General features: G+C 40.7%; 1 protein-coding gene across 1 annotated transcript; it reads left to right on the top strand.

The window, feature by feature from the left end:
• On the top strand, positions 1-25,466 carry LOC138775578 (general transcription factor II-I-like; the record flags this gene model as incomplete). Its single annotated transcript, XM_069955971.1, has 20 exons — positions 1-78; positions 942-995; positions 2,532-2,633; positions 3,520-3,585; positions 3,878-4,061; positions 6,096-6,154; positions 6,265-6,336; positions 6,678-6,861; positions 7,931-7,989; positions 8,150-8,219; positions 9,529-9,714; positions 10,308-10,366; positions 13,202-13,255; positions 14,527-14,613; positions 18,171-18,236; positions 20,992-21,175; positions 21,258-21,310; positions 22,794-22,871; positions 23,632-23,697; positions 25,279-25,466. Coding segments are annotated over 20 exons (1,949 nt in total), but the record flags the coding sequence as incomplete, so codon positions are not given.
• Between the last annotated feature and the right edge of the window lie 599 nt (positions 25,467-26,065).

The following is a 26,065-nucleotide window of genomic DNA, read 5'->3' as shown; positions in this document are numbered from 1 at the left end:
AAAATTCATTTGGGCCTACATCAGTGTCCATAAAGCATGAGGCTGATGATAAGGAATACTATCAATTCAGATTCCAAGGTATGGTGATCCTTTTATTTATTTTTTAATATATTTTGTCATATATGAGTAGGTAAATGCTTTAAAGGGGTATTTGACCTCAGGTAGTATACATGCCGAATCATCCTCCTCCTGGAGACTAACCATTTGTTCCATACTTGTTATTACCTTTTCAGTCTCCTTCCCCCAGTTCTGAGTTGCTGCTTTCTGTTGAAGACACAGTAAACTGTCTGTGAGCTTTCCCCCCCTCCCTACTGAGACGGCTCATGTAAACACATGTAAACAGCTCTCTGGCTGACTGTATCAGCACTCTGTAATCCAGGAAGGATTAATCATAATGAGGTCATCAGTAACCTCAGATTAAGGGTGCATTCACACGTACATGATCTGCAGCAGATCCGCACCAGATTTGATGGCCTAGATTTGATTTGCTTTGAATCTGCAACTTCAAATCTGCGCCATCAAATCTACTGCAGATCTTGGACGTGTGAACGCACTCTAACACTCCCAACATCAGAGACAGTAGGCCAGGGAGACTGTTTACTTGAACTGCCTCGAAAGGGAGGTGGGAGGGAAACTGAGAGAACAGCTCACACACAGTTTTCTGTGCCTTCAGTAGAAGGCAGCAGCTCAGAACTGGGAGAAGGAGACAGATTCACTGGCCAGTGGCATACAGACAGAGGCCCCATAGCACAGGAAGCTTGTTGTGTAGATATTAGTTTCTGGCAACCATTACAGTAAACTAAATAGCAAAGTCAAAAAGTTTTTTTATTGTTTAATGTTAATAATTCATGTCATAATGAAATCTTGCCTTAGTGAATAAAAATAACTAATTACAAACATAGATGCAGTGATATCATGCTAAACATTCTGTTTTCTACTAGGACATTGTTATGGAGAAGAACCTGATAAAGCAGCAGAAGTGGAACACTCTGGAGGTTAGAAAATAATTACATTGCGTAAACTATAAAAGCTACACATAAAAACCGCACTCATGCTTTGTAAAGTGATAATATTATGTCCCTGTCCTTGAAGTTGTTTTTTTTTATACTACATGGCTATGGAAGCAGCTGATTGACATCTCTATGACACACCCTAATGCTTCTCTACCAGTGACTCTCCCAGTTTAACTGGACATAAGATACCTGTAGGTTATTATTACACACATGCTTGTCAGTGTAAAAAGATGGCTTGTTACTTATGCACATCTTCCATACACTGTACTGTACTACGACGCTTGGTGTCATCTGCAAAGATAGATACATCCTGTTAATCCCACCCTCTGTAATTGTTAATAAATAAGTAAAACAAAAATTCATCAGCAAAATTCCCAACAAAACCTGTATGTAAATCCCCTTATTAAACACACGCATAGTTTACTGGTTTATACTGTGGATTTGTCCCCCTGTGTGTGAACCCAGATTAACCCTGTTATGACCCATGTTGTACAGTTACAGCATGACAGCCAGGGCTTTAACACATGCTGTAACTGTATGCATGCCTTTGCTATTATACTGTAAGGAGCTGAACTTGCTCCATAGAGGGTGGGGACTGGCTGCTATCAGCTGCTGGATACTCAATCAGTGACATACCCTGCAGTGTAACTGTGGGGGTCCTGATTGGCTTTCCTGATGGCCAAAGGTCTAATACTTATATCCGGGAGGTCTAATCGACAGACTCTAGTAGCAGATCATTGATATCGCTGATCAATGCAATACAATGGTAAAGCATTGGAAACTATAAGCAAAATCTAACGATTTCTTATTAAAAAGTGGGTGTTCAGTTTTACATTTCATCTGTAGGCTTGTTCTAGTTGTTCTAGTCTATATACTCTTGTGTATGGTCATCCTAATATATCTGTTATTGGTCCCCTGGTAGCTTTATCATTCAGTTGGTTATGGTGTAGGTATATGTAATAAAGATTCTTTACTCTATATTATATTTTGATGGCCTGGCTTTCCTTTGTATAGGTTTGCTTATATAGTGTGCTTAGGCCAGGCATGTCCAAAGTCCGGCCGGAGGGCCATTTGCGGCCCGCATTCCGAACTTTTACGGCCCCCCAGGTATCCAGCTTCCTATTATCTGCCTGTGTTATAAAGCATATAGCATGTAGCATGTAAAATGGTCGGCCCTCGCACATGTTCACTTCATCAAATTTGGCACTCTTCGAAAAAAGTTTGGACATGCCTGGCTTAGGCCCTTCCCCTCATTTGGATCATTTAGCTCCACCTGTGCTATAGAGGTTATACACTATTTAGTAGCTGGGTGGTACTCTGTATTACTATTATAGGTTTATAATAAAACCGAAATATGCAACGCCATTGTTGCTGTTGAATTTTCAGGCACTTTAGTGGAGTCCTGTTGGAATGGAGCCTTGGGCAACTATGTGCTTAATGCATTATACATTTCTGTTCACCCTCTGTATATAATATATATCACATATATTTTCATAATCTATATCCTTTTTTTAATAGAGGAGTATGTGCCACCTCCCAAGAAACAGAAGAATACAGAAATTAAACCAGTCATTGACCAACCTGTACAGTGCAAGAAGAAAACAAGAGAGTTTAATTTTGGTAAAGTGTCTGAGTCATAAATATACTCCTTACTGTGGAAAATGCACGGTATTGGGAGGAAAATACATTAAATAATTATTCATAATGACGAGAGGTTCATGGTGCACATAACTAATCTTTAATACATGATTATATTCAAGTAATACTGTCACCCCCCCCTTACTCTTGTTTCATTTTATCAGTGGACCGTGTCACCTAGGCGGGGCTTCACTGCAGTTGTTCCCCAGTCGATTTTAAAGCAGAAAGCAGAAATACAGATAATAATCGAGTATGCAGCACCTAAGCTGGATGGTGGATGGTTTAGAGAACCGCACATAGAGTGAAGGGGTGACAGTATCACTTTAAGCATGTTTGCCTGTTCCACCAGTAGTTTATGTTAGCCTTTGCTATTCTCTGTGAATAGGCTGATGGCCGATGCTAATCCCATGCCAGTACTAATACAGATTATTTTCTGTAATCCGGTCATCTTCAATGCCTAGAAAGTAGCCTAGCACATTACCCCTATATAGTACCAATATTGTGATTAAAGTGCAGTTGCATCCAGTGACTCTGATCAGATTTGTTCACTTTCCTTTTTCCCCCATTCGGTCTGGATCACTACTTCCAGCCATGAGTCATCTTTGCAGAATGTATTGGCTGGGGTCGGGGTCTGACCTCTGGGAACTTTACTAATCCTGAGAATCAGACTGGTCGGTCTTCATTAACTGTTGCAGATATAGCCATGCATGGAAACGGCCACTCAGCTGTTTTTGTATTCCCAATTCCCTTTAATGGGAAATAACTGTGCAAGCATGGGTCTTCATTCTGAATAAAATTGTCCGTAGTATGAAAACCCCATTCAGTTTACACTTGTCTAATTTCAGTCCTTGTTTTAATCTTCTTTTAGAAAAATGGAACGCGAGAATTACTGGACTAAGAAAACAAGTGGAAGAATTGTTTGAAAGAAAGTATGGTATGTTACATATTGTATGTAACTTTATGTTGTCCTCCATACACATGACATAACTGAACACAGCACTGTAATTTGTAATGTAATGCCATCTTCCCTCAGTCTCCGTGATCACAGTAGAACATACAATATGGAACTAGCACAGTCGTGAAAAAAATAGCATATTTGTTGGAAAGCTAGCTCAAAGTATTGTGGATACAAAAATATGTAAAAAAAAAAATAGTACCCTGCATGAACATTGAACATTGTATCTTCTTGTGAAAGTGAAAATTGTGTTTATGTATTCCCTTAAAAGCTGACGCAATAAACGTGATTGGCCCAGTATCCATTCCATATCACCTTTTCCAGTCTAATGCAGAAGATCTTTATGTGGAAGGGTTGCCAGAAGGAATCCCATTTAGGAGACCTTCAACATATGGAATTCCACGCCTAGAAAGAATACTGCTGGCAAGAGAGAGGCTCCGATATGTCATCAAAAAGTATGGTTGTTAGTGTTCCTGCAGCTGCAGATAAGAGGAGGCGAATGCTTTTATCATGTTTGTTTATCACATATTTGTCTGCACTTTGTCAGCCCTTTCATTTAGGGCTCGTTCACACAGAGCAAAAAAGCAGCTGAATTTCTGCACTGAATCAGCGCTGAAATTTCAGCCGTTAAAATAGGTACAGAGCTAATTTCCATTGTGTTGAATGGAAATTTTGCTCTGCAGTTCACACGGTGGAATTTCCGCACTGAACTAATCCGCTTTCCGCCAGAAGAATGAACATGTTCATTCTTCCGCTAGCGGAAGCCTATACAAATCAATGGGGCTCTGATTTTCTGTTTCAGCGCGGAATACGCACGTATTCAGCGCGGAATACAAGCGTAATACAAGCGGAAATTACTCGCTGAATCAGCGCGGAAATGGGGAAAAAAAGGGGGGGAGGAGGATTCTAGTATATATTCTGGTATAGTCTAGTTTACTCGCCAAATACTCGCTGAATGCATGCGGATTCAGCGCGGATTCCTCGAGTATTCCGCGCTGAATTTGGCAAGAGCTGATTACGAGCTGAACACTTTCCTAGCGGAATACGCAGGGATTCTGCTTACATTCTGCTTATATTCTGCTCGGAATTCAGCGTCAGTTGATTTCAGGCGGAAATATTTCCTCGCGTAATCCGCCCCCTTTTGCTCTGTGTGAACGTAGCCTTACTTTTAGGCATTTTTCATATTTTCAAAACAAGAATGCCTTTATTTTATTCACTTTTTGGACTACTCACAAAGCCCCTTATTTGTTTTCTTAGCACTGATCATGTTAACCACTATTTTCCTACTTGCATTGAATTACCCTTCCCTTTGTGCATCAGCAACCTTAATTTCTGTTGTGCCTTTATGTCTTATTTTTTTAAAGTAAACCAGCCTATAGTTAATGGTGAATATTCTTACTTCGTCCCTATTGAAATCTTAGTATTATAGTATTATATGGCACCAGTTTAAAATGAATGAGTCACCAGAGAGTTACATGTGCATGTGCATAAGCATCTAGACGGGGTGGCCGGTTGGGTAGCAGATTGATGCCAGCGCAGGGATTCTGGTGGTGCAATCTTTTTTTTCAAATGCTGCCCGATTCCTATGCCCGCCGCTGTTCTTTGGCTCTGCAGCGGCCCAACGCTATGCACTAGAGGTAGGCCCCCCCAGTGGGACCATTACATCCCTCCCCCCCCTGGCTCCATTGATGATATATAGAGGTTCTATTATTTGGTATCTGTACTTTTCACTGAATAGTCTTGTGGATGTAAATTTTATTGCAAAACGACACCCCTCTAAGCCCAGCGTTCACACCCCATTTTGCAAAAAGTTCCTTCTAGAGATGAGTGAACCTCGAGCATGCCCAAGTCCATCCGAACCCTATCGTTTGGCATTTGATTAGTGGCGGCTGCTGAAGTTGGATAAAGCTCTAAGTTGTCTGGAAAACAATGACTATATCCATGTTTTCCACATAGCCTTAGGGCTTTATTCAACTTCAGCAGCCACCGCTAATCAAATGCTGAACGATCAGGTTCAGATGGATTTGAGCATGCACCAGGTTCGCTCATCTCTAGTTCCTTCCCATCTTACTATTCAGTAAAAATAAAATTGTTACCGAGTGCACAACAATATCTAAAGTACATCTGAACTCACTCATTCACAAGTACACATAGGTGATATGTTTTTTTTTATTTTTGGCCATAATTGATTTACTGTACATATGCTGTTCCACAGTTTCAGTTATCATTGTGTATCATTAGAGTTTATCCATCACATTTCATAATGTTGCCCATTTTCTTGGAGGTCTGTCTGTACAGTCTAAACTTATAGTCAGTGACTTATAACAGCACACATTATTGTAGACAGAATGACATTGTATTTTATCCCCAAAAAATTTACATCCTCTAAATTTACTTGTCAAGTGAATGTATGTAACATCACAAAACTTTAGCGTGCTTTCAATTATAAAAACATCTGACAATAACATTTATTTTAAAAATCTCCTTAGACCAGAACTTCTGAATATTCCAAGAGAATCCATAACCATTGAAAGGACAACTACAGGAGGTAGTATTACTGTCATGTTCCTTTTACATTAAGTTACAGAACTACCTGTAGCTATCAATATCTGTCTATTTATCTATCGTTATTGACATTTGATTTTTTTGCTTATGTAGTGATAGAAGAGTGGTATAGTCGGATAACCAATTTAAGAAAAATTGTTGATCAGCTGTTCAGTAAAAAGTTTGGTAGGTGTTACTGTTTTTCACCCTTTTATACATATATAGTATACAGTATGTACTATGGTTTGCAAATGGAAATTTGTTGCATGAGGTATACTACCTCTGATATTGTGTTCTCTGTGTCAGACAGGAACTGGGGGTGGGATTTGCTGCTGATTGGAGGTACCTGGTTGGGTTGTAGAATGAGGGTTACATATACATATACTATCATGTACATGTTTCTACAGTTCTCTGGATTTCTGCATCAAACTTTATAAGGCTTGACAACCGCTGCTGTAAAGGAAGTGCGGTGTAAACACAGTATTCAACAGATTAAATAAAAGTTAACTATATGTTTTCTGCTATAGCTGAAGCTTTGGGAAAGACAGAGCCCATGGCTGTACCTTACCAAAGGTTTGAGGCCAATCCCCTTGACATGTACGTGGAGGGGCTGCCAGATAATATTCCCTTCAGAAGTCCATCTTGGTATGGGATCCCTAGACTGGAAAAGATTCTTCAAAGTGTCAACCGGATCAAATTTGTAATAAAAAAGTAAGTGGTTTATATACGGTATTGGTAAAAGTTGACGTCCATTTTTAAACACCCTATGATCATAAAGCTCAATTCATAAATCCATAGTCCAGCCCGTAGCCACAAACCCACAGCTATGAACAGGACTACAGACGTGCACCCGCAACTGTCTACAATCTGTCGGGATTGTATAATGGCTGGCTGTAACAAGTATGGGTGTATATGGGGCCATAGAAATGAATGGGTCCTTATTGTGTCCGCGTTTGTGGGGCCTAGCACTGCACTGAGTATTTTCCCAAAGCAGTTTTTGGGGAACATAGCTGAGAAAGATATGTGCACATTCGTATCTGTGTGGCCTACTTTCATCATTGGAACTATCTGCACAGACACAATAGTCCAGACAAACACAGCTGCTAGGTGCGCAAACAGAGACTCATTTGGAACCTTAAAAAGTCTGTCTTTACCCTCATAACAAGCCTCAAACTTTCAGAACTTTTATTTGTATTTTGAATGTTTTTTGAGCAGTTTTTTTGCATTTTCTGATCTGTTCTTCAAACAAAGTTTTTATCCAGTTTTGGCCTACAGCAAATGTTATTAGCAAATCTGCATTTTTGCGGGGGGAAGAAATTCCACAAAAGAGAAATGTAAAAAAAAATTGTTGTTTACAAAAAAAATCACCCAAAAGTCCCTAGCGCTATTAGTTACGGATGTACAGTTGAACTTCATGTGAACGCTAATGAGGTGTTCCAGTGCAATGGCTACCCCACCTAATGAATATTGGTACTGTTCTCATATTTGTTAGAGGGGGTGGACCAGGGTGTATTGGTGCACTGATGACGGTAGCCCCACCCCCAGGGCACTAAATAGCATATAAAATAGCCTACAAATATCCCCAAAAACTGCGCTGAGGATTAAGGTAGAAAAATCACCTTCATCGTGAGCGACCCATGTGCAATAGTCACTTGTCAGCATTTTACATGGTTCTAATTTACGGTTAAGTGTTTCTTAACAAATTGAGCTTTACAAGTGAGGTTCTATAAACTATATATTAATTCTTGTATTTCTTTATTTAAAATGTTACCTTTTACAGGCCGGAGCTTCTTACACAGACAACCTCCGAATCCATTCAAAGCAGAACAAATGCAGGAGGTATATATTACAAGAGCTGATACTTACCCTGTAAAATGTGTGAGTGCTTCTATAAGCAGAGACGGTCCGCCTCATCTTTCTTATCTTTGTTTTCTTTGTTTAATTCTCATAACTTGCGACTTTGGGAATACACCGGGCACTTTGTGTGTCTCTTTTCTAGCAAAAGAAGACTGGAATGTTAGAATTACTAAGTTAAGGAAACAAGTTGAAGAAATCTTTAACACAAAAATTTGGTAAGCAATTAGACATTAATGTTTTTTTGTCATTATTGCTATTATTAGTACTCGGTCAATGACATGGTGGCAGAATATGGGAAGAGAGAAAAGATTATTGAACATAAGAATAGTAAGTAACATTCATAGTGTTACAACAAATAACACTCTATATTTCTGTTGACAATATGCATCACATCCGATACTCCTGGTCTTTTCTCTCTCTTTAGACTTTAGTTTTATTAAATTGAAAAAATATTCTTCTAGTGTTTTATATACCATCGCTATATAATGTTTTTGAGATGATGATTTAACATATCCTGACTATTCACACTTTGGAGTGTTCCTCTATAGTTATACCATGTACAGTGCTGTGGAAAATTATTTGTCTTTTTACCCAATTTTTGCTTATTTGTCACTTTTACATTTTTTGACAATCCAACTAATTTTAGTTTAGATGAAGACCGGCCCCACTTTTCCTGGCTAGATTTACTAATAGATGCATACCTCATTGTACAGACGGCCAGCCCTGCGTCTGGCACAGGCATTGCACAACAGTCTACACTGCTTTGGAGATTTTTGCCTGGTTTACACCTGTTTCCAGGCATAAACCTTGATAAATTAGGTGCAGGAAGAGGCCTACTTAACCCTAACAACTGGTTGTGCCACCCTTACCAGTAACATCTGTCCAACATCTGTAACAATCAGTTTACAGAATATTATCCTAAACTTTGACATTAACTTAGAATAATCTTCTGAATCAGGCTGATTTTACAGATTATCCTTCGATGTAAGGGTATGTTCACACTAAGTAAAACAGACAGAATTCCATGGCGGAACCCCTACCGCAGAATCCCGCCTGCCTCAGTGTGGTTAATGGGATGGCTCCTCTTCCCGTATGTCAATTCTTTGAGCAGAGAGCCGCAGAGAACTGAAGCATGCATGGAATCCCATTAACCTCACTAAGGCAGGCGGGAATTCCACGGCAGGGGTTCCGCTGCGGAATTCCGCCTGTTTTGCTCAGTGGGAATATACCCTAATAAAGACAAAGATCAGCCGCTGTCAGCTGAGTGAGCTGTCCATCAGTCAGGTTGGGCATTTTCCCTAGTCATCACAATTTGGGGGGGGGATGCTTTCTGACTGGGGTCCTTGGATCTGTCAGGCTCGGGAAGAGGTAAGAAATCAATATTAGTCATTTTCGCCCCTGCCGCCTGACAAAAGTTTATGACCGGACTTCTCCTTTAATAAACATGTAGTGTTTGGGAGGGGGGGGAGTTTGTTTGGCAACTGTATCTAAGATTGTTTTATTCCCTCCTCCTCTAATCTCAGCACAGGCATTAGGACTCTCAGAAGTAGTAAAAGTCCCCTATCCGGTATTTGAATCTAATCCCGAGTTTCTCTATGTGGAGGGATTACCAGAAGGAATTCCATTCCGGAGCCCCACATGGTTTGGAATCCCTCGGCTAGAAAGGATCGTCAGAGGAAATGCCAAAATCAAGTTTGTTGTTAAGAAGTAAGTAGTTTCTTGTTTAGTAAATTGTATCAAAAAGATTAAATGACTTCTAGGCAGATGAAGATCGAAAGTTCTGACTGTCATGTAGTACTCAGGACCTGGGAGCAGACTTAGCTTTTTCACCTATGCAGACAATAGCCCGAGTGATAGGACCCCTATCTGTAAGGGGACTATTACACAAAGCGATTATTGTCAGTACTTGGCTGTTGACCGTCCATTCCAAATGATAATCGTCTTGTGTAATTGCTCATGCTGAAAGGCAATGATCAGCCGACATGCAGGAACAAAAATTCTGGTCTGCTGGCAGTCACTCCATGTAATAGGAGCAGCGGCAGCAGACCGCTGCTATCTTCTATGGGCTATCGTCCAGGCAGCCCCTTCCACAGCTCCCCGCTCCTCCCCGCTTGCTGTTGGTGCGTGTAATAGCACTGACAGAGCGCAGGGAATGAGGAGCAATCATCCCTTCTAGGAGTAGATGCAGACCCACTGCCATTTTAAGAACAGATGTGGTGCATGTAGAGAATCTAAGAATAAAAAAGAGGGAATTTATAGCTTGCCTTTAACGGTGTTACTGTTCATATCTTCTATAACAGACCAGAGCTTGTAGCACCACACCTGCCTCCTGAGCTTGCAAGTAAGATAAATGTGGAAGGTAAGGAAATCTTTAAATGCCATAGTGGATTTCATTTGACTATGTAATTAAATTCCAGTAAAATATGTGTAAGAAAATTTGTTAGCCCCTGGTGTACCACTATGTCCCTATTGTTATTACTGTAAAAGAACGTTTTGGTACATCCAGTAGACGCTCACAGGAGCTTTAGGTGACAAGCTTTTATTTATACTTCCAACTTTTAATTAGCAATCTGGACCTTCAGACAAAGCCTGGGTCATGACTGCTCATTAGTCACCAGCGATGCCACACCTGGTATATGACTCAATATAATAGCACAAAGAGACACACACATTTTTTTTTAAGCTTAAACTTTAGTAGATACAGCAAATGCAGCATTTAAACATAGCAATATCTATATGCATAATAAAAAGCAAACACATCACCCATTGTTATTCTCTATCCAATGGATAGGGGATATGAAGCCCAGATGAAAATACACATTTAAAAGGTAGATCCATTGTTATACTGGCATTCTTGTCTCCTGCCAGAAGGGTATCTCTAACAGCAAAACACGCAGCTAGCTGATCAGGGAGTTTTGCATGTCCTGCAAGTACAGCAGTACTGCATTATAATACAGTGGCTTATTGCAGACATATACATGTATCAAATGTATATAGTGAAAGTGTACCTGTCACAGTTCAGCTTTTTGAAGGTTCTGCATGCAGGCACATCTGCTGACAGAAGTTTGTTTTGCTGTGGAAACATCCCAGGCGTCAGCAGGTTCCATGCACAAGTCCTATTCTAACTTAAAGGGGTTATCCACGACTCTTGTCTCCAGTTCAGGTACGGTTTGCAATTAAGCTCCATTTTGTTTAATGGAACTGAGCAGCAAAATCCCGCCCAAGCTGGAGACAAGAGTGGGGCTGTCTCTGGAAGCCGATCTCATTGATTTATGCAGTATAACTTTACTGCATAGATCTCAATGAAAGATCAGTGTTCTTATACTAGAAGTCCCCCAAGGGGGCTTCTAGTATAAGGCTCCGTTCCCACTGAGCAAAGGTAGCGGAATTCCGCGACGGAATTGTCCGCCGCGGAATGCCGTTAGCCTCCCGCTCATAATGGGACTCTATGGGAGGCGCGCGCTCCTGCCCTGTCCGCGCTGAAGAATGAACATGTTCATTCTTCAGCGCGTATAGAGCAGCAGCGCGCGCCTCCCATAGACTCCCATTATGAGCGGGAGGCTAACGGCATTCCGCGGCGGACAATTCCGTCGCGGAATTCCGCTAGCTTTGCTCAGTGGGAACGGGGCCTTAGTGTAAAAAAAGAAAAATATTTTATTAATAAAAAGCCCTCCCCTAATAAAAGTTTGAATCACCCCCCTTTTCCCATATTATAAATAAAAATAAATAAATAAACATGTTTGGTATCGCAGCATGCATAATCGCCCAAAATATTAATTTATTTAATTTCTGATCTCGCACGGTAAACGGCGTAAGCGCAAAACAATTCCAAAGTGCAAAATTGTGCATTTTTGGTCGCATCAAATCCAGAAAAATTGTAATAAAAATCAATCAAAAAGTCGCATATGCGCAATCAAGGTACCGATAGAAAGTAAACATCATGGCGCAAAAAAATTACACCTAAGACAGCCCCATAGACCAAAGGATAAAAGCGTTATAAGCCTGGGAATGGAGCGATTTTAAGGACCATATATTTGTTAACAATTTTTTACAAGCCATCAGATAAAAGAAAAGGTATACATGTTACATATCGTTGTAATCATAACGACTTGAGGAACATATATAACAAGTCAGTTTTACCCCATGGAGAACGGCATAAAAACAAATACCCCCCAAATAAACAGAATGCGGGGTTTTTTTTTCAATTTCACCACACATAAAAAAATTTCTGCTTTTGCAGTGTACTTTTAAGAAAAAATTCAGCCTGTCATTGCAAAGTACAATTAGTGGCGCAAAAAATAAGGGCTTATGTGTGTTTCTAGGTGGAAAAAATGCAAGTGCTATGGCCTTTTAAGCACAAGGAGGGAAAAACGAACACGCACAAATTACAATTGGCCCAATTCTCTAAGGGTTAAAGCGTAAATGTCATTTCAGGGTCATTTTTCTGAAAACAATAAATATCTATAGTACAAGCGATTTTAAGAAACTCATTAATAGAATTTATTTAGCAAAAGAGTTTCCTTCTGTGCTGAAAACACAGTTTTCCTATCTCCCCCCTCACTTCAGAAGAAGCAGGATTTCTGTGTCCATTATGCTCTATGGAGAGGGGAGGGGCTGAGAGGAGTGAGTGAGCATGGAGCAGTCCTGCACAGCACAATACCCTGCAATCTTCTCTCAGCAAATTCCTAGATAAGCACTGACCTTTCTGACCCCTAAATCATTGCCCAGACTGATCAGTGCCCAGACAGTCACCAAACAGCTGACCTTCATGTCTCCTCTTCCTGCTCACTCATCTCCCTCGGCCCCTCCCCCCTTCATAGGGATATAATGGACACAGCAGAACCCGTCTTTACTGGCTTCTCTGTAATTAAGACGGCTTTGCCTGATAATGCACAGATAAGAAGTGAGGGGGGGGGGGAGGCTGGGAAATTGCTTTTTGAGTACAGAAAGAGGCTTCTTTGCCTAATAAAACCTGTTATAGAGTTCCTTAAAATCGCTTATACTACTGATTTCTTGTTATTTCTTATTTTTTATACAAGAAGTTGCATTTTTTGTCAATCAAAGTAATAAGAATAATTTAGTCTTAGTTCTGTTACGGAACGGTACTAATTTAGGTTATCAAGCTGAGTTTCTTATTGTGCTCTGTGTATTTGTCAGCCAGCAGGCAATATAAGTATTGTTTCTTTATTTGTAGCATGTCGGAGCCTAGACAAAGAACAGAGTCCAGGAAATCCTGCTGCAGAGGATGGTAAGATGTAGAGCAGTCTCTCCAAGGGTGCAGTGGTATGAAGTAAATGGTTAAAATGAGTGCAAAGAGTATATCAATATGATAGAGTTAAAGGGGTAGTTCAGCAATAAAAAAAAATCAACTGTACTCAGCGACTGTATGTGATGTATTCTTTTTAGTCTGACACAGTGCTCTCTGCAGCCACCTCTTTCCGTGACACAAACTGTCCAGACCAGCAGAAAATTCCCATAGAAAACTTATTCTGCTCTCCAGACTGGAAAGAATGCACCACTTCTTGCAGGACATACAGCAGCTGATAAGTACTGGAAGACTTGTGTTTTGTTTTTGTTTTTTTTATAAAATCTCTGGCTTTTTCTGCAGTCAGAAAAGAGTAAAGCTGCATCACATAGAAATATACTGGCCTCTTACCTAATAGCAGATACATGCAGTGAGAGGGAGTGGAGGTATAAAGGGGTTGTCTAGTGAAAAAAAATGTTTCTTTCAAATAAACTTGTGTCAGAAAGCGACAGAGATTTGTAATTTACTTCTATTAAAAAAAAACGCCAGACATCCATACTTATCAGCTGCTGTATGTCCTGCAGGAAATGGTGTATTCTTTCCAGTCTGACACAGTGCTCTCTGCTGCCACCTCTGTCCGTGACAGGAACTGTTCAGGTCAGCCAGCATGTCAGCACTCTGTGATGGTGGTGCACGTGGATAGTGTTTAGCGTAGACAAAAGGAGATTCCCGGCACTCACCGCTTGATGCAGTTAGGTTTATTAACACACAAATGGAGGATAAAACATCACACTGGAACAGATAGGACACGTTGCGGCTGAATAGCCTTCCTTAGACAGATGAGGAAGGCTATTCAGCCGCAGTGTGTCCTGACTGTTCCAGTGTAATGTTTTATCCTCCATTTATGTGTTAATAAATCTGAGTACATCAAGCGGTGAGTGCCGGAATTCTCCTGTGAACTGTCTGGAGCAGTAGCAAATCCCCTTAGAAAACCTCTCCTGTTTGCCAGACTGGAGAGAATACACCACTTCCTGCAGGAAATACAGCAGCTGCTAAGTACTGGAAGACAAGATTTTTTAATAGAAGTAAATTACAAATCTCAGTTTATTTGAATTTTTTTTTCTGGAGTGCCCTTTTTAAAGTAATGGCCGCAAGTTACGTGTCACCAAACATATTATATGATTAGTATTAAGTAAAGAAAAGTTGTACTTCTATCAAGATTATATATATATATATATATATATATATATATAATTTTTTTTTCTTTCTTCCAGATAAAACAAAAAAAGTAGTGCCCTGTGCTCCTCAAACCAATGGTTCCACAGTGCTCTGTAAACCACGAGGAAGAGAGTTCTCCTTTGGTAAAATATATAAATATTTTTGTCATTTCAGTGTTTTCCTTACCTACATGGTATTGATTTTTGTTATAAAAGTTTAATAAGGATGATGATGATGATGATGATGATGATGATAATAATAATAATAATAGAAATGTATTTATATGATGCCACCAAATTCTGCAGGGCACTATGAGGAATCTATGAGGAGTAGGGATGAGACATAAGGCAGATAGTGGTCCAGCCATTGTATATAAATAGGGGTTTTACATATAACAGGCGGATGTGCCAGACACCAGCCAGTTTGTGTATTTAGATAAAAAAGTGCATAAAGTGTAGGGGGACACTGCTGAATGACAGTCAGCGCCACAGGGGCATTCCATCTCATCTGCTCATTGACTGAGGAGGCAGTGCATACATCAACCCCAAACACAGTAAATACTGTGCACCAGTCAGGGGAGTATGGAGTGGGTTTGGGGGTCCTGCAGCTAATAGCCCACACAAAGCGATCGCTATTAACTTTTTTAATGGCACTTTTAAAGCTGACATTGGAATTGAAACACAGTAACTATGAATGTTTCCTAGCCCATTCCATTTGTCGGAATGTTTCTTAGGCCATTCTATTTGACAGAATTTTTCCTAGGCCATTCTATGTTCCGGAATGTTTCTAAGGCCATTTCATTTGGCAGAATGTTCCTTTGGCCTTTCCATGTGGTGGAATGTTTCTTAGGCCATTCCATGGGGCAGAATGTTTCTTAGGCCATTCCATGTGATGGAATGTTTCTTAGGCCATTCCATTCGGCGGAATGTTTTTTAAATGGTTCTATTTGGCAGAACATTTCTTAGGCCATTCCATTTGGCGGAATGTTTCTTAGGCCATTCCATTTGGCGGAATGTTTCTTAGGCCATTCCATGTGGGGGAATGATTCTTAGGCCATTCCATTTAGTGAAATGTTTCTTTGGCCATTCCATTTGATGGAATGTTTTTTAGGCCATTCCATTTGGCGGAATGCTTCTTAGGCCCTTCCATGTGGCGGAATGTTTTTTAGGCCATTCCATTTGGTAGAAAGTTTCTTGGGCCATTCCATTTGGCGGAATGTTTCTTAGGCCAATTCTATTTGGCGGAGCGTTTCTTAGGTCATTCTATTTGGCGGAGCGTTTCTTAGGTCATTCCATTTGGCAGAATATTTCCTAGGCCATTCCATTTGGCGGAATGTTTCTAAGGTTATTCTATGTTGCGGAATGTTTTTTAGGCCAATCAATGTGACAGAATGTTTCTAAGGCCATTCCATGCGTTGGAATGTTTCTTAGGCCATTCCATTTAATGAAATGTTTCTTAGGCCATTCCATGTGGCGGAATGTTTCTTAGGATATTCTATGTGACAGAATGTTTCTTAGGCCATTCCATTTCGCAGAATATTTCTTAGGCCATTCCATTTGGCGGAATGTTTCTTAGCCCATTCCATTTGGCGGAATGTTTCTAAAGTTATTCTATTTTGCGGAATGTTTTTTAGGCCATTCCATGCGTTGGAATGTTTCTTAGGTCATTCCATTTCGCAGAATATTTTTTTAGGCCATTCCATTTGGCGAAATGTTTCTTAGGCCATTCCATTTGGCGGGATGTTTCTAAGGTTATTCTATGTTGCGGAATGTTTTTTAGGCCATTCCATGCGTTGGAATGTTTCTTAGGCCATTCCATGCGTTGGAATGTTTCTTAGGCCATTCCATTTAATGAAATGTTTCTTAGGCCATTCCATGTGGCGGAATGTTTCTTAGGCCATTCCATTTAATGAAATGTTTCTTAGGCCATTCCTTGCCGCGGAATGTTTCTTAGGCCATTCCATTTAATGAAATGTTTCTTAGGCTATTCCATGTGGCGGAATGTTTCTTAGATCGTTCTATTTGGTAAAACCTTTCTTAGGCCATTCCATCTGGCGGAATGTTTCTTAGGCCATTCCATTTAATGAAATGTTTCTTAGGCCATTCCATCTGGCGGAATGTTTCTTAGGCCATTCCATGTGGCGGAATGTTTCTTAGGCCATTCCATGTGGCGGAATGTTTCTTAGGCCATTCCATGTGGCGGAATGTTTCCTAGGCCATTCCATTTGGCAGGAATGTTTCTTAGGCCATTCCATTTGGCGGAATGTTTCTCAGGTTATTTTATGTTGCGGAATGTTTTTTAGGCCAATCAATGTGACAGAATGTTTCTTAGGCCATTCCATGCGTTGGAATGTTTCTTAGGCCATTCCATTTAATGAAATGTTTCTTAGGCCGTTCAATGTGGCGGAATGTTTCTTAGGATATTCTATGTGACAGAATGTTTCTTAGGCCATTCCATTTCGCAGAATATTTCTTAGGTCATTCCATTTGGCGGAATGTTTCTTAGCCCATTCCATTTGGCGGAATGTTTCTAAGGTTATTCTATGTTGCGGAATGTTTTTTAGGCCATTCCATGCGTTGGAATGTTTCTTAGGCCATTCCATGCGTTGGAATGTTTCTTAGGCCATTCCATTTCGCAGAATATTTCTTAGGCCATTCCATTTGGCGGAATGTTTCTAAGGTTATTCTATGTTGCGGAATGTTTTTTAGGCCATTCCATGCGTTGGAATGTTTCTTAGGCCATTCCATGCGTTGGAATGTTTCTTAGGCCATTCCATTTGGCGGAATGTTTCTAAGGTTATTCTATGTTGCGGAATGTTTTTTAGGCCATTCCATGCAGCGGAATGTTTCTTAGGCCATTCTATGCCGCGGAATGTTTCTTAGGCCATTCCATTTAATGAAATGTTTCTTAGGCTATTCCATGTGGCGGAATGTTTCTTAGATCGTTCTATTTGGTGGAACCTTTCTTAGGCCATTCCATCTGGCGGAATGTTTCTTAGGCCATTCCATGTGGCGGAATGTTTCCTAGGCCATTCCATTTGGCAGGAATGTTTCTTAGGCCATTCCATTTGGCGGAATGTTTTTTAGGCCATTCCATTTGGCGGAATGTTTCTTAGGAGGGAAAAAAAAAAAACACAGTAACTGCATGTTATTGATTGTATAGTGGGTGGATCCATTGTCATGACATCCCGGGGTCTGTACTAGGGCTCTGTGCCTGCTGAGACCACTATATTTTGTATTACATTGATCCCTATGAGCAATCAAGCAGTTGCTTGTAGAATTACCCTAAGGGGACTAAAAATTGCAATAAGAACAACATTTTTTCCCTAATAAAAATTCACATCACCCCTACTTTCCAGTTTTTCAAATTAAAAAAGTCTAAACAAAAACAAATTTGGGATTGCTACATGTAGAATTGTCCGAATTATTAAAATCTAATATAAAAAAAATAAACATTATTATAAAATATAACATTATTGATCCTGTACAGTGAACGGTGTTTTGGGGAAAAAAAAGAAATGTCAGGAATTGTCAGGATAGGGGGTGTAGACTGTTGTACTGTATCACTAATCATAGTGATAGATGTGATATTCTAGCGATGTGCTATTACTTTGTAGGATGGATTATTGCACCACTTATGCAGCAATGTATTCTTTATGAATATTTTATAAGCCTAATTACCTAATTTCCTCCCACAACAGAGGCCTGGAACGCCAAAATTACTGATCTAAAACAAAAAGTTGAAGCACTATTTGAAGAAAAATGTGGTAAGTAGCGATAGCTCAATGTATTAGTACAGTGATTTTTAAATAGAAGTAAATTACAAATCTATAAAACTTTCTGAAACCAGTTGATTTGAAAAAAAAATAATAATTTCACTGGATAACCCCTTTAAACTCTTAATATCGCAGAAATGGCAGGTTAGATGATTTTAACCTGCTGATAGTTTCTCTCTAAAGTGAATGTATTACCTCATTTTTTCTAATCTTGTTTTTTTGTACAGTACATTGTGGTCATCTTGTTCGAGCTGTTTTTAACAGCATTTAGAGATATACTTTACAGCAAGCCTCATGGACACAGACACAGTGATCAGGTTCAGACCCTGTTCACAATATAATGAGCATTTTATAGACATCCTTTGTGACCTGTGTGTGGGGGAAGGGGTTGAGCTTAAACCATCCTGAAGATCATGTCTGATGTATTACTGGTGTCACCTCTCACTGTAATTCTGTCTGTGATGATAAGGAGGACACTGCTGGAAAGCAATCTAAACAGAAATAGCTCAGTTTTAGGCTTAGTTGTCAGTGTTTCCTGTGTGGGATCTTTGATGTGTTTATAACAGGGGTCCCCAAACTACGGCCCGCGTGCCGCATGCGGCCCCCCGAGGCCTTTTATCCGGCCCCCGCCGCACTTCCGGCAGGGACAACTCTTTCACTGGTGGTCAGTGAGAAGACTGCTCTCACTGAGCACCAATAAAAGAGTTCCCCCTTCCGTATCACGCCAGCCCCTGCCCCGCATCCACACTGTTGCCGACATCCCCGCCGAAGGGATCCCCCAGCAGGTACAGCGACGTCATCACTGCCCCTGCCGGAGGATCCCTCAGAGATCATGTCCAGGTTACATCCAAGGCGGGGGGTTGGTGGTCCGTGCGGCACGGAGGAGGCTGGCGGCAGGGCTGACAATTCACACTTCTCCGAGATCTGCGGTCCTGCTCCAGGATCTGCGGTCTGGTGCAATGGACCGCAGATCCTGGAGCAGTGTCAGATGTTATCCCTGCCGCCAGCCTCCTCCGCGCCGCACGGACCACCAACCCCCCCCGCCTGGGATGTAACCTGGACATGATCTCTCAGGGATCCTCCGGCAGGGGCAGTGATGATGTCGCTGCTCCTGCTGGGGGATCCCTCCGGCGACTGACCGGCTGAAGAGGCTAGAAGAGATTAACGCAGTATTATTTTTTTTTTTTGTAGCAATGCAGGGGTCATAATAACTATATGGGGGACATTGCAGGGGGACAATATAACTATATGGGGGACATTGCAGGGGACAATATTACTATATGGGGGACATTGCAGGGGGTCATTATAACTATATGGGGGACATTATTACTATATGGGGGACATTGCAGGGGGTCATTATAACTATTTGGGGGTCATTATAACTATATGGGGAACATTGCAGGGGGGCATTATAACTATATGGGAGACATTGCAGGGGACAATATAACTATATGGGGGACATTGCAGGGGGGTATTATAACTATATAGGGGACATTGCAGGGGACAATATAACTATATGGGGGACATTGCAGGGGGACAATATAACTATATGGGGGACATTGCAGGGGGTCATTATAACTATATGGGGGACATTATTACTATATGGGGGACATTGCAGGGGGTCATTATAACTATATGGGGGTCATTATAACTATATGGGGGTCATTGCAGGGGGGCAATATAACTATATGGGGGACATTGCAGGGGGACAATATAACTATATGGGGGACAATGCAGGGATACATTATTAGTATATGGGGGTGAGGGGGCTGGTTGAGGGTGTGAAGGGGGAGTTAGGGGAGGCTGGTTGAGGAGGGAGTGAGGGGTTGAGTGTGGGCTGCGTGAGGGGTGGAAAGAGAGGGATGCTTTTACTTTTTTTTGGGGGGGGGGGGTGTTGTGGCATTTTGCACTGAGATTTGATTATACTATTTTTTTTTTATAGTCCGGCCCTCCGACGGTCTTAGGGACAGTGAACTGGCCCCCTGTGTGAAAAGTTTGGGGACCCCTGGTTTATAAGATATGATTTCTTAATAAAACATTTCCCACATTCTGGACATGTTAATGACATCTCACGTGTGATATCTTTGATTGTATTATAATAGATGTAGAAAAATAGAAAATTAAAATACACCAAATACTCTTAAAAATTTTTATTTAAAATAAAAAATAAATTTAAACAATGGGTCATTTACTGATGACAAATTTCTTTTTAACTCTTATTGTAAACTTAGACTGAAGGTTCTAAGGTGTGCCAGGTTTTATCACAGCAGATCATGGTGTTTGATACTTTTATCAAGCTTTAAAACTATGTAGAATGTTTCAGGCCATAAACTGACCCAAAAAATGTGCCAGACACTTTTTTTACAACCTAAGGCTGTGTTCACACACTGTCAAAATGATTTTAACGGCAAATAAACGGCCATTATTTTATAACTTTGGGTGTTACTATGCGAATAACGGCTGTTGTTTTAAAATAACAGCCATCTTTTCCCATTAAAGATGGCCACCTAATAAAAATGGCCGTCATTTTGACAGTATGTGAACATAGACCTAAAACGTGTGCGCAAACAAACCATTTTACTATTACGTTCAGTAGAATGGCTCAAAATACAAGGCTTTGGTCTGAAGTTTGTCACTTTGTGCCATTATTATTGCAGATGTAGCTGAGCTAATAAGTTATGAAGGTGTAATGCCCCGAGAACGTCTCTAATAACCCTTCTACATGTGTCAATCTCTCTTCATTTAGGGGAGGCTCTGGGTGTGAAAGAGCCTATTAAGGTACCATTTGTGCTGTTTGAATCCTACCCAGCAGACTTCTATGTGGAAGGCCTTCCCGAGGGAGTTCCCTTTCGCAGACCCTCCACTTTTGGCATTCCAAGACTGGAGAAAATTCTCAGAAACCGGGCGAAGATTAAATTTATTGTCAAAAAGTGAGACAGTCTTTACTTTATTCACTTGTTTAGAAAGCTGAATGTCTGAGTTTATGCTATAATTGTAATCATCTTTTATCAGACCTGAATTGTTTGAGGCTGCCGCCAAAGGCACAACCTTTCAGTTTCCACAAAGTAAGTACGCCACCAGTATAATACCAGTTGTGTCTAGCAGGACCTTCTTTGCTTTCTTTTTAGCTGATCGAATTGTTTTCAGAACTATATAACTATCAGGCTATGTTCACACTACGTACAAGTACGGTCATTGTTGCCATCGGCAACAACAGCCGTACTTTGGGAGGTGTGGACATAGCCTTATCTTCTGTGGGATCCCGGTCGGAGAATATACACTTCGTATGCGCTCCGGCCGGGATCTCATACGGGGCCGCAAATAAACTGACAATGTCAGTTCCACAATGAAGCGAGCGGCTCCGGCTGTGTGCTGTGGGAGGTTCTGATGCGGGCGCGCGCTGATGCACCCGCATCAGAACCCTTCGGCCGGAAAGATCATCCGGCTGGTACTTAAGTACCGGCCAAAATGATCCGGGCAGAGACCAGCCGTTCCGTGACCCAGCCGGGGTCACGGAACGATCGTTCTCTTACTGAATGTGAACATAGCCCTATATTGTTAATAATGCTTCAAAAAATTGCATAATAAAAAGTTACGGCACTGTCAAAAACAACAACTTGCCTTTCACAGTCTAAGGGCCCTATTGCGCCAACAGATTTATCTGACCGATTTCTGCAGCCAAAGCCAGGAACAGATTTGAAAAGAGGAGACATCTCAATTTTTTCTTTAAGACCAGTTCTCGGGTTTATAGTCTGTTGGTATAATAGGGCCCTAATTGATCAAGGCCTGATCAATAATGTAAACAAGCACCAATCTGCTAGATCAGCGCTCTTTTACAGAGCCTATTAAACGGCTTGACAATCGTTTAGCAAGGGCTGCACGGACATTGTTAGCAATGTCCGTGCAGGCCTTGCTGTAAACTGTTATCCATTACCTCTTCACACTCCAGGTCTTCTCCTACCCTCTGCTTGCTTCCTGGTGCCTGGAGCTTTAGAGCAGCCTGTCTGAGCTGACAGGCTGCTCAGCCAATCACTGGCCAGGACCACTGCGACCAGTGCTTGGATAAGTGGGCTGTCAGCGCAGACAGGCCATTGTGAAGCTCCAGCCACCAGGAAGTGGCAGAGTGCAGGAGAAGACGGGGAGCGTGGACAGATAATGTATTCAATTGTTAGCTGTTGGCCATGCATCCCTATCACTCCTCGGACGATTAGGTCCAGATCTAAAGACACAAAAAGCAGATAATTGTTTCTTCAGCTGATCGCTGTCTGTATTACAGGGAGCGATAATTGGCCTGATTCGGCTGAATATCGCTCCTAATAATAGGGCCCTTAGCTTTTATTGTGATTGTTTACATACAGGGGCTGAATACCTGTCTTGTGTTTGTTACAATGTGTCAGTATAGGCAATCCTCTTTGAGGTAAATGTCTCCTGGATGGTCTTTGCAAAGTGGTGGATGTGATCAGGTTAAAACAATGTTATTTTCCTTTTCTAAATACTGAAAGTTAGTTACACAAGTTGCCTAAAAAAAGTTATTTTTCTCATTTTAAGAAAGAATACAGGTACATAATAAATTGATCAATGCATCTGGAGTTGAGGATCTCAATATCATCCAAGTAACTGTACCAGGTATGTGGCATGTAAACACTCTTAGTATTTTATATGCAAATGCTTAAGGGAGAAGTCCGGCGAACATTTTTATTAAGTATTGTATTGCCCCCCAAAAGTTATACAAATCACGAATATACACGGGAAATGCTTATAAAGTGGTTTTTCCCTGCACTTACTACTGCATCAAGGCTTCACTTCCTGGATAAAATAGTGATGTCACAACCCGACTCCCAGAGCTGTGCAGGCTATGGCTGCTGGAGAGGATGATGGTAGGGGGACACTGAGGGACACTGAGCATCCCCCTGACATCATCCTCTCCAGCAGCCACAGCCCGCACAGCTCTGGGAGTCGGGTCGTGACATCACCATGTTATCCAGGAAGGGAAGCCTTGATGCAGTAGTAAGTGCAAGGAAAAAAGCGCTTTCTGTGCACTTCCTGTAATAAGTGTATATTGAACTCCCCTTGCACCCATCATCATGCCTAGAAGGACTGACAGTGCCTATTAGCATGATGGTAGACTCCAGATGGACTGGCCTTCAGCCTCAGTCTTTGTGCAGGAACGGAAGAGTCCATATAACGTTTCACTTTCCTTGTGATCTCTAACCAGATACTGATCGGTTAGATCCTTAGTTGTTTGCTATCCATACCCTTATCGGACCCCTGTAATGATTGGATGAGTGCCATCACCTTTTCAGTAAAGTTTTGTGCAGATACCATTGGCCTCTCGCTTCCCCATGTTGATCTTAATTTGATGTTATTTTGTAGATACGGACCTGAGACGATAAGAACTGCAAAGCTCGTCAGCTGAGGGAACAGGTTAATGAATTGTTCAGTCTGAAATTTGGTAAGCAATGACTGTGAGAGATCTGTCAGTCATCGGAGGGCAGGAGAGGCCGCCACAGACATGATACTTTTCCGGTTGCTCACTACTTTTTGCTTGTTGGTTCTCTGACCATACACTACATCCTGGTGTAAGGGATAGACTGCTGGAAAATGTGTCCCTATGTATGCTGCTCTTAACTTGAAAGGTCCACTTTAAAGCTAAAAATTTCTGTCTCTCAAATGACTTTAGTTTATTTTTTGAAAGACATATTATTAGCTTTGCAATGGGGAAGGCTCCTGCTGCAACCTATTACCTTACACCAAGATGCAGAATTGTGAGGAGGAGTGCTGTTCTAGGACAAAGAGAGACTTTTTTATCTATTTCTTTTAGCTTATATATAACAAAATAGAGATGGAGTTAAAAAAGGAAATTTAAATTGTCATTGTTAAAATGTTTAAAATTTAAATCAACAGGGGATGTGATATAAAGCAGGTTTGCAATTTACATTTATTTACTTAGTTAGTTATCATGCTTGATAACACCGTTATACTTACTTGTATCCAGGTCCAGTCTCCTGAAGGCAGCTTTTTATAGTCTTGCGCTGATTGAAAAAAAAAAAAAGGGACTAAATACAGGAAGTACCGGTCATCTGAGTGCTCACAAAGAAGGCAGTCATGTGATTATGTGATTGACAGACACATTAAGCTGTGACACTATGTACTGGCCAGGACTTCATGTGTTTAGTTGCTTTTTTTTCCAATCAGCACAAGACTAAAAAGTTGCCTTCAGGAGACCAGACCTGGATAAAAATAAGTTATAGCTTTGATTTACAGCATGATAAAAAAAATACTGATTTTAAATTGCAAACTTGTTTTATATCACATCCACTGTTGATTTTGATTTTAAAAGTTTTAACTACAATTTAACACTTTAAAGTGTACCTGTTATAAATTTCTAAATCTAAATCAACAGTAGATGTGAAAAAATGCAAGTTTGCAATAAACATGTTGTTGTTATCATGCTGTAAAACAAAGCTGAACCTACCAGAAATCCAGGTCCAGTCTCCAAACGGCAGATTTTCTGTAAAAAACAGACTAAATACAGGAATTACAACCAGTACAGAGAGTCATGGCTCAATGTGTCCATCAGTTACATGACTGCCTTCTCTCTGTGAGCGCTCAGATGATCTGGGATACACAGGAGTTCCTGTTTTCTGACGCTTTGAGAAAAAAAAAAAAGTCTGAAAACAGGAAGTTCCGTGTTCTCCATGATAACTAAAAGAAAATAGTGAATGTAAATTGCAAACTTGGTTTATATCACATTGATATACTGTCGATTTAGATATTGAAAGTTATGACGACAGGTACACTTTACCTATTTAAATTTTTTGGGGGAGGGGGATTATTGATTTAGGGATCAATCATACCTTACATTGCCTTTTTTTCCTACTTCTGGATGATATGATATCATTCCATAATAACTGGTTGCATGAGATGGCTTTTAGAGAATGCATGTGTCAAGTTTACTAACTTTAATATTTCTAAGAATAATAATAATAAAAGTCAGCTATTCTTGCCTTATCATAACAATTCTGTTTCATAGGAGAAGCAATTGGTATGAACTTTCCAGTGAAAGTCCCCTACAGGAAAATAACCGCCAACCCGGGATGTGTTGTAGTAGATGGGATGCCACCAGGGGTTTTATTCAAAGCTCCCAGTTATCTAGAACTAAGTTCAATGCGTAGAATTCTGGATTCAGCACAGTTTATAAAATTTACAGTCATAAGGTGAGTTGTAACATTAGACCATCAGCTTATCACAAATCTTAAATACTATTTCCATTTTCTGCTACTTGACAATATTCTGATATTAAACTAATGTCTAATGTAAAAATGTATTTTTACAAATTAAAAGCGTGGTCCAGTCCAGGGACTATGTTTTGTATGTAGATGTGCTCAGACGTGGCTAAAAAAACTAAGAAAACTAAAACTCACCTTCGCCATGCCACCACATTTTCACCAGTGCTCAGTTCCGCTGTTCAGTATTTTTTGGTGTTGATCTTGACAAAAAGAAGCATCTGTTCAGCCAATGACTGGTGTCCTGCTTTGGATTATTTTAAATTACATTACTGCCATATATAGTGTACTAGAAAATGTACCCGGCGCTGCCCGGGTATAAAGTGTCAATGTGTTAATTAGATTTGTTCTAAGGTGCCCAGGAGGCCAAGCTTAAGGTATTGTTTCATCTGAGTTAACCAGTGGAATTAATGTATACCTGTAGTTGAAGGGGTTCTGTATACTCACAATGTATAGTTTTTAGGGGTCTCGCATATCTGTAGTGCATAGTTGGGGGGGCTGTATACCTATAGTGTATAGTTGGGGGGGGGGTTC

Source organism: Dendropsophus ebraccatus, unplaced genomic scaffold (genome assembly GCF_027789765.1).
Source record: "Dendropsophus ebraccatus isolate aDenEbr1 unplaced genomic scaffold, aDenEbr1.pat pat_scaffold_1789_ctg1, whole genome shotgun sequence".
In the NCBI taxonomy this organism is placed as follows: Eukaryota; Metazoa; Chordata; class Amphibia; order Anura; family Hylidae; genus Dendropsophus; species Dendropsophus ebraccatus.
The sequence above is the reverse complement of the archived record's forward strand: the minus strand, read 5'-3'. Positions and strand labels throughout refer to the sequence as shown.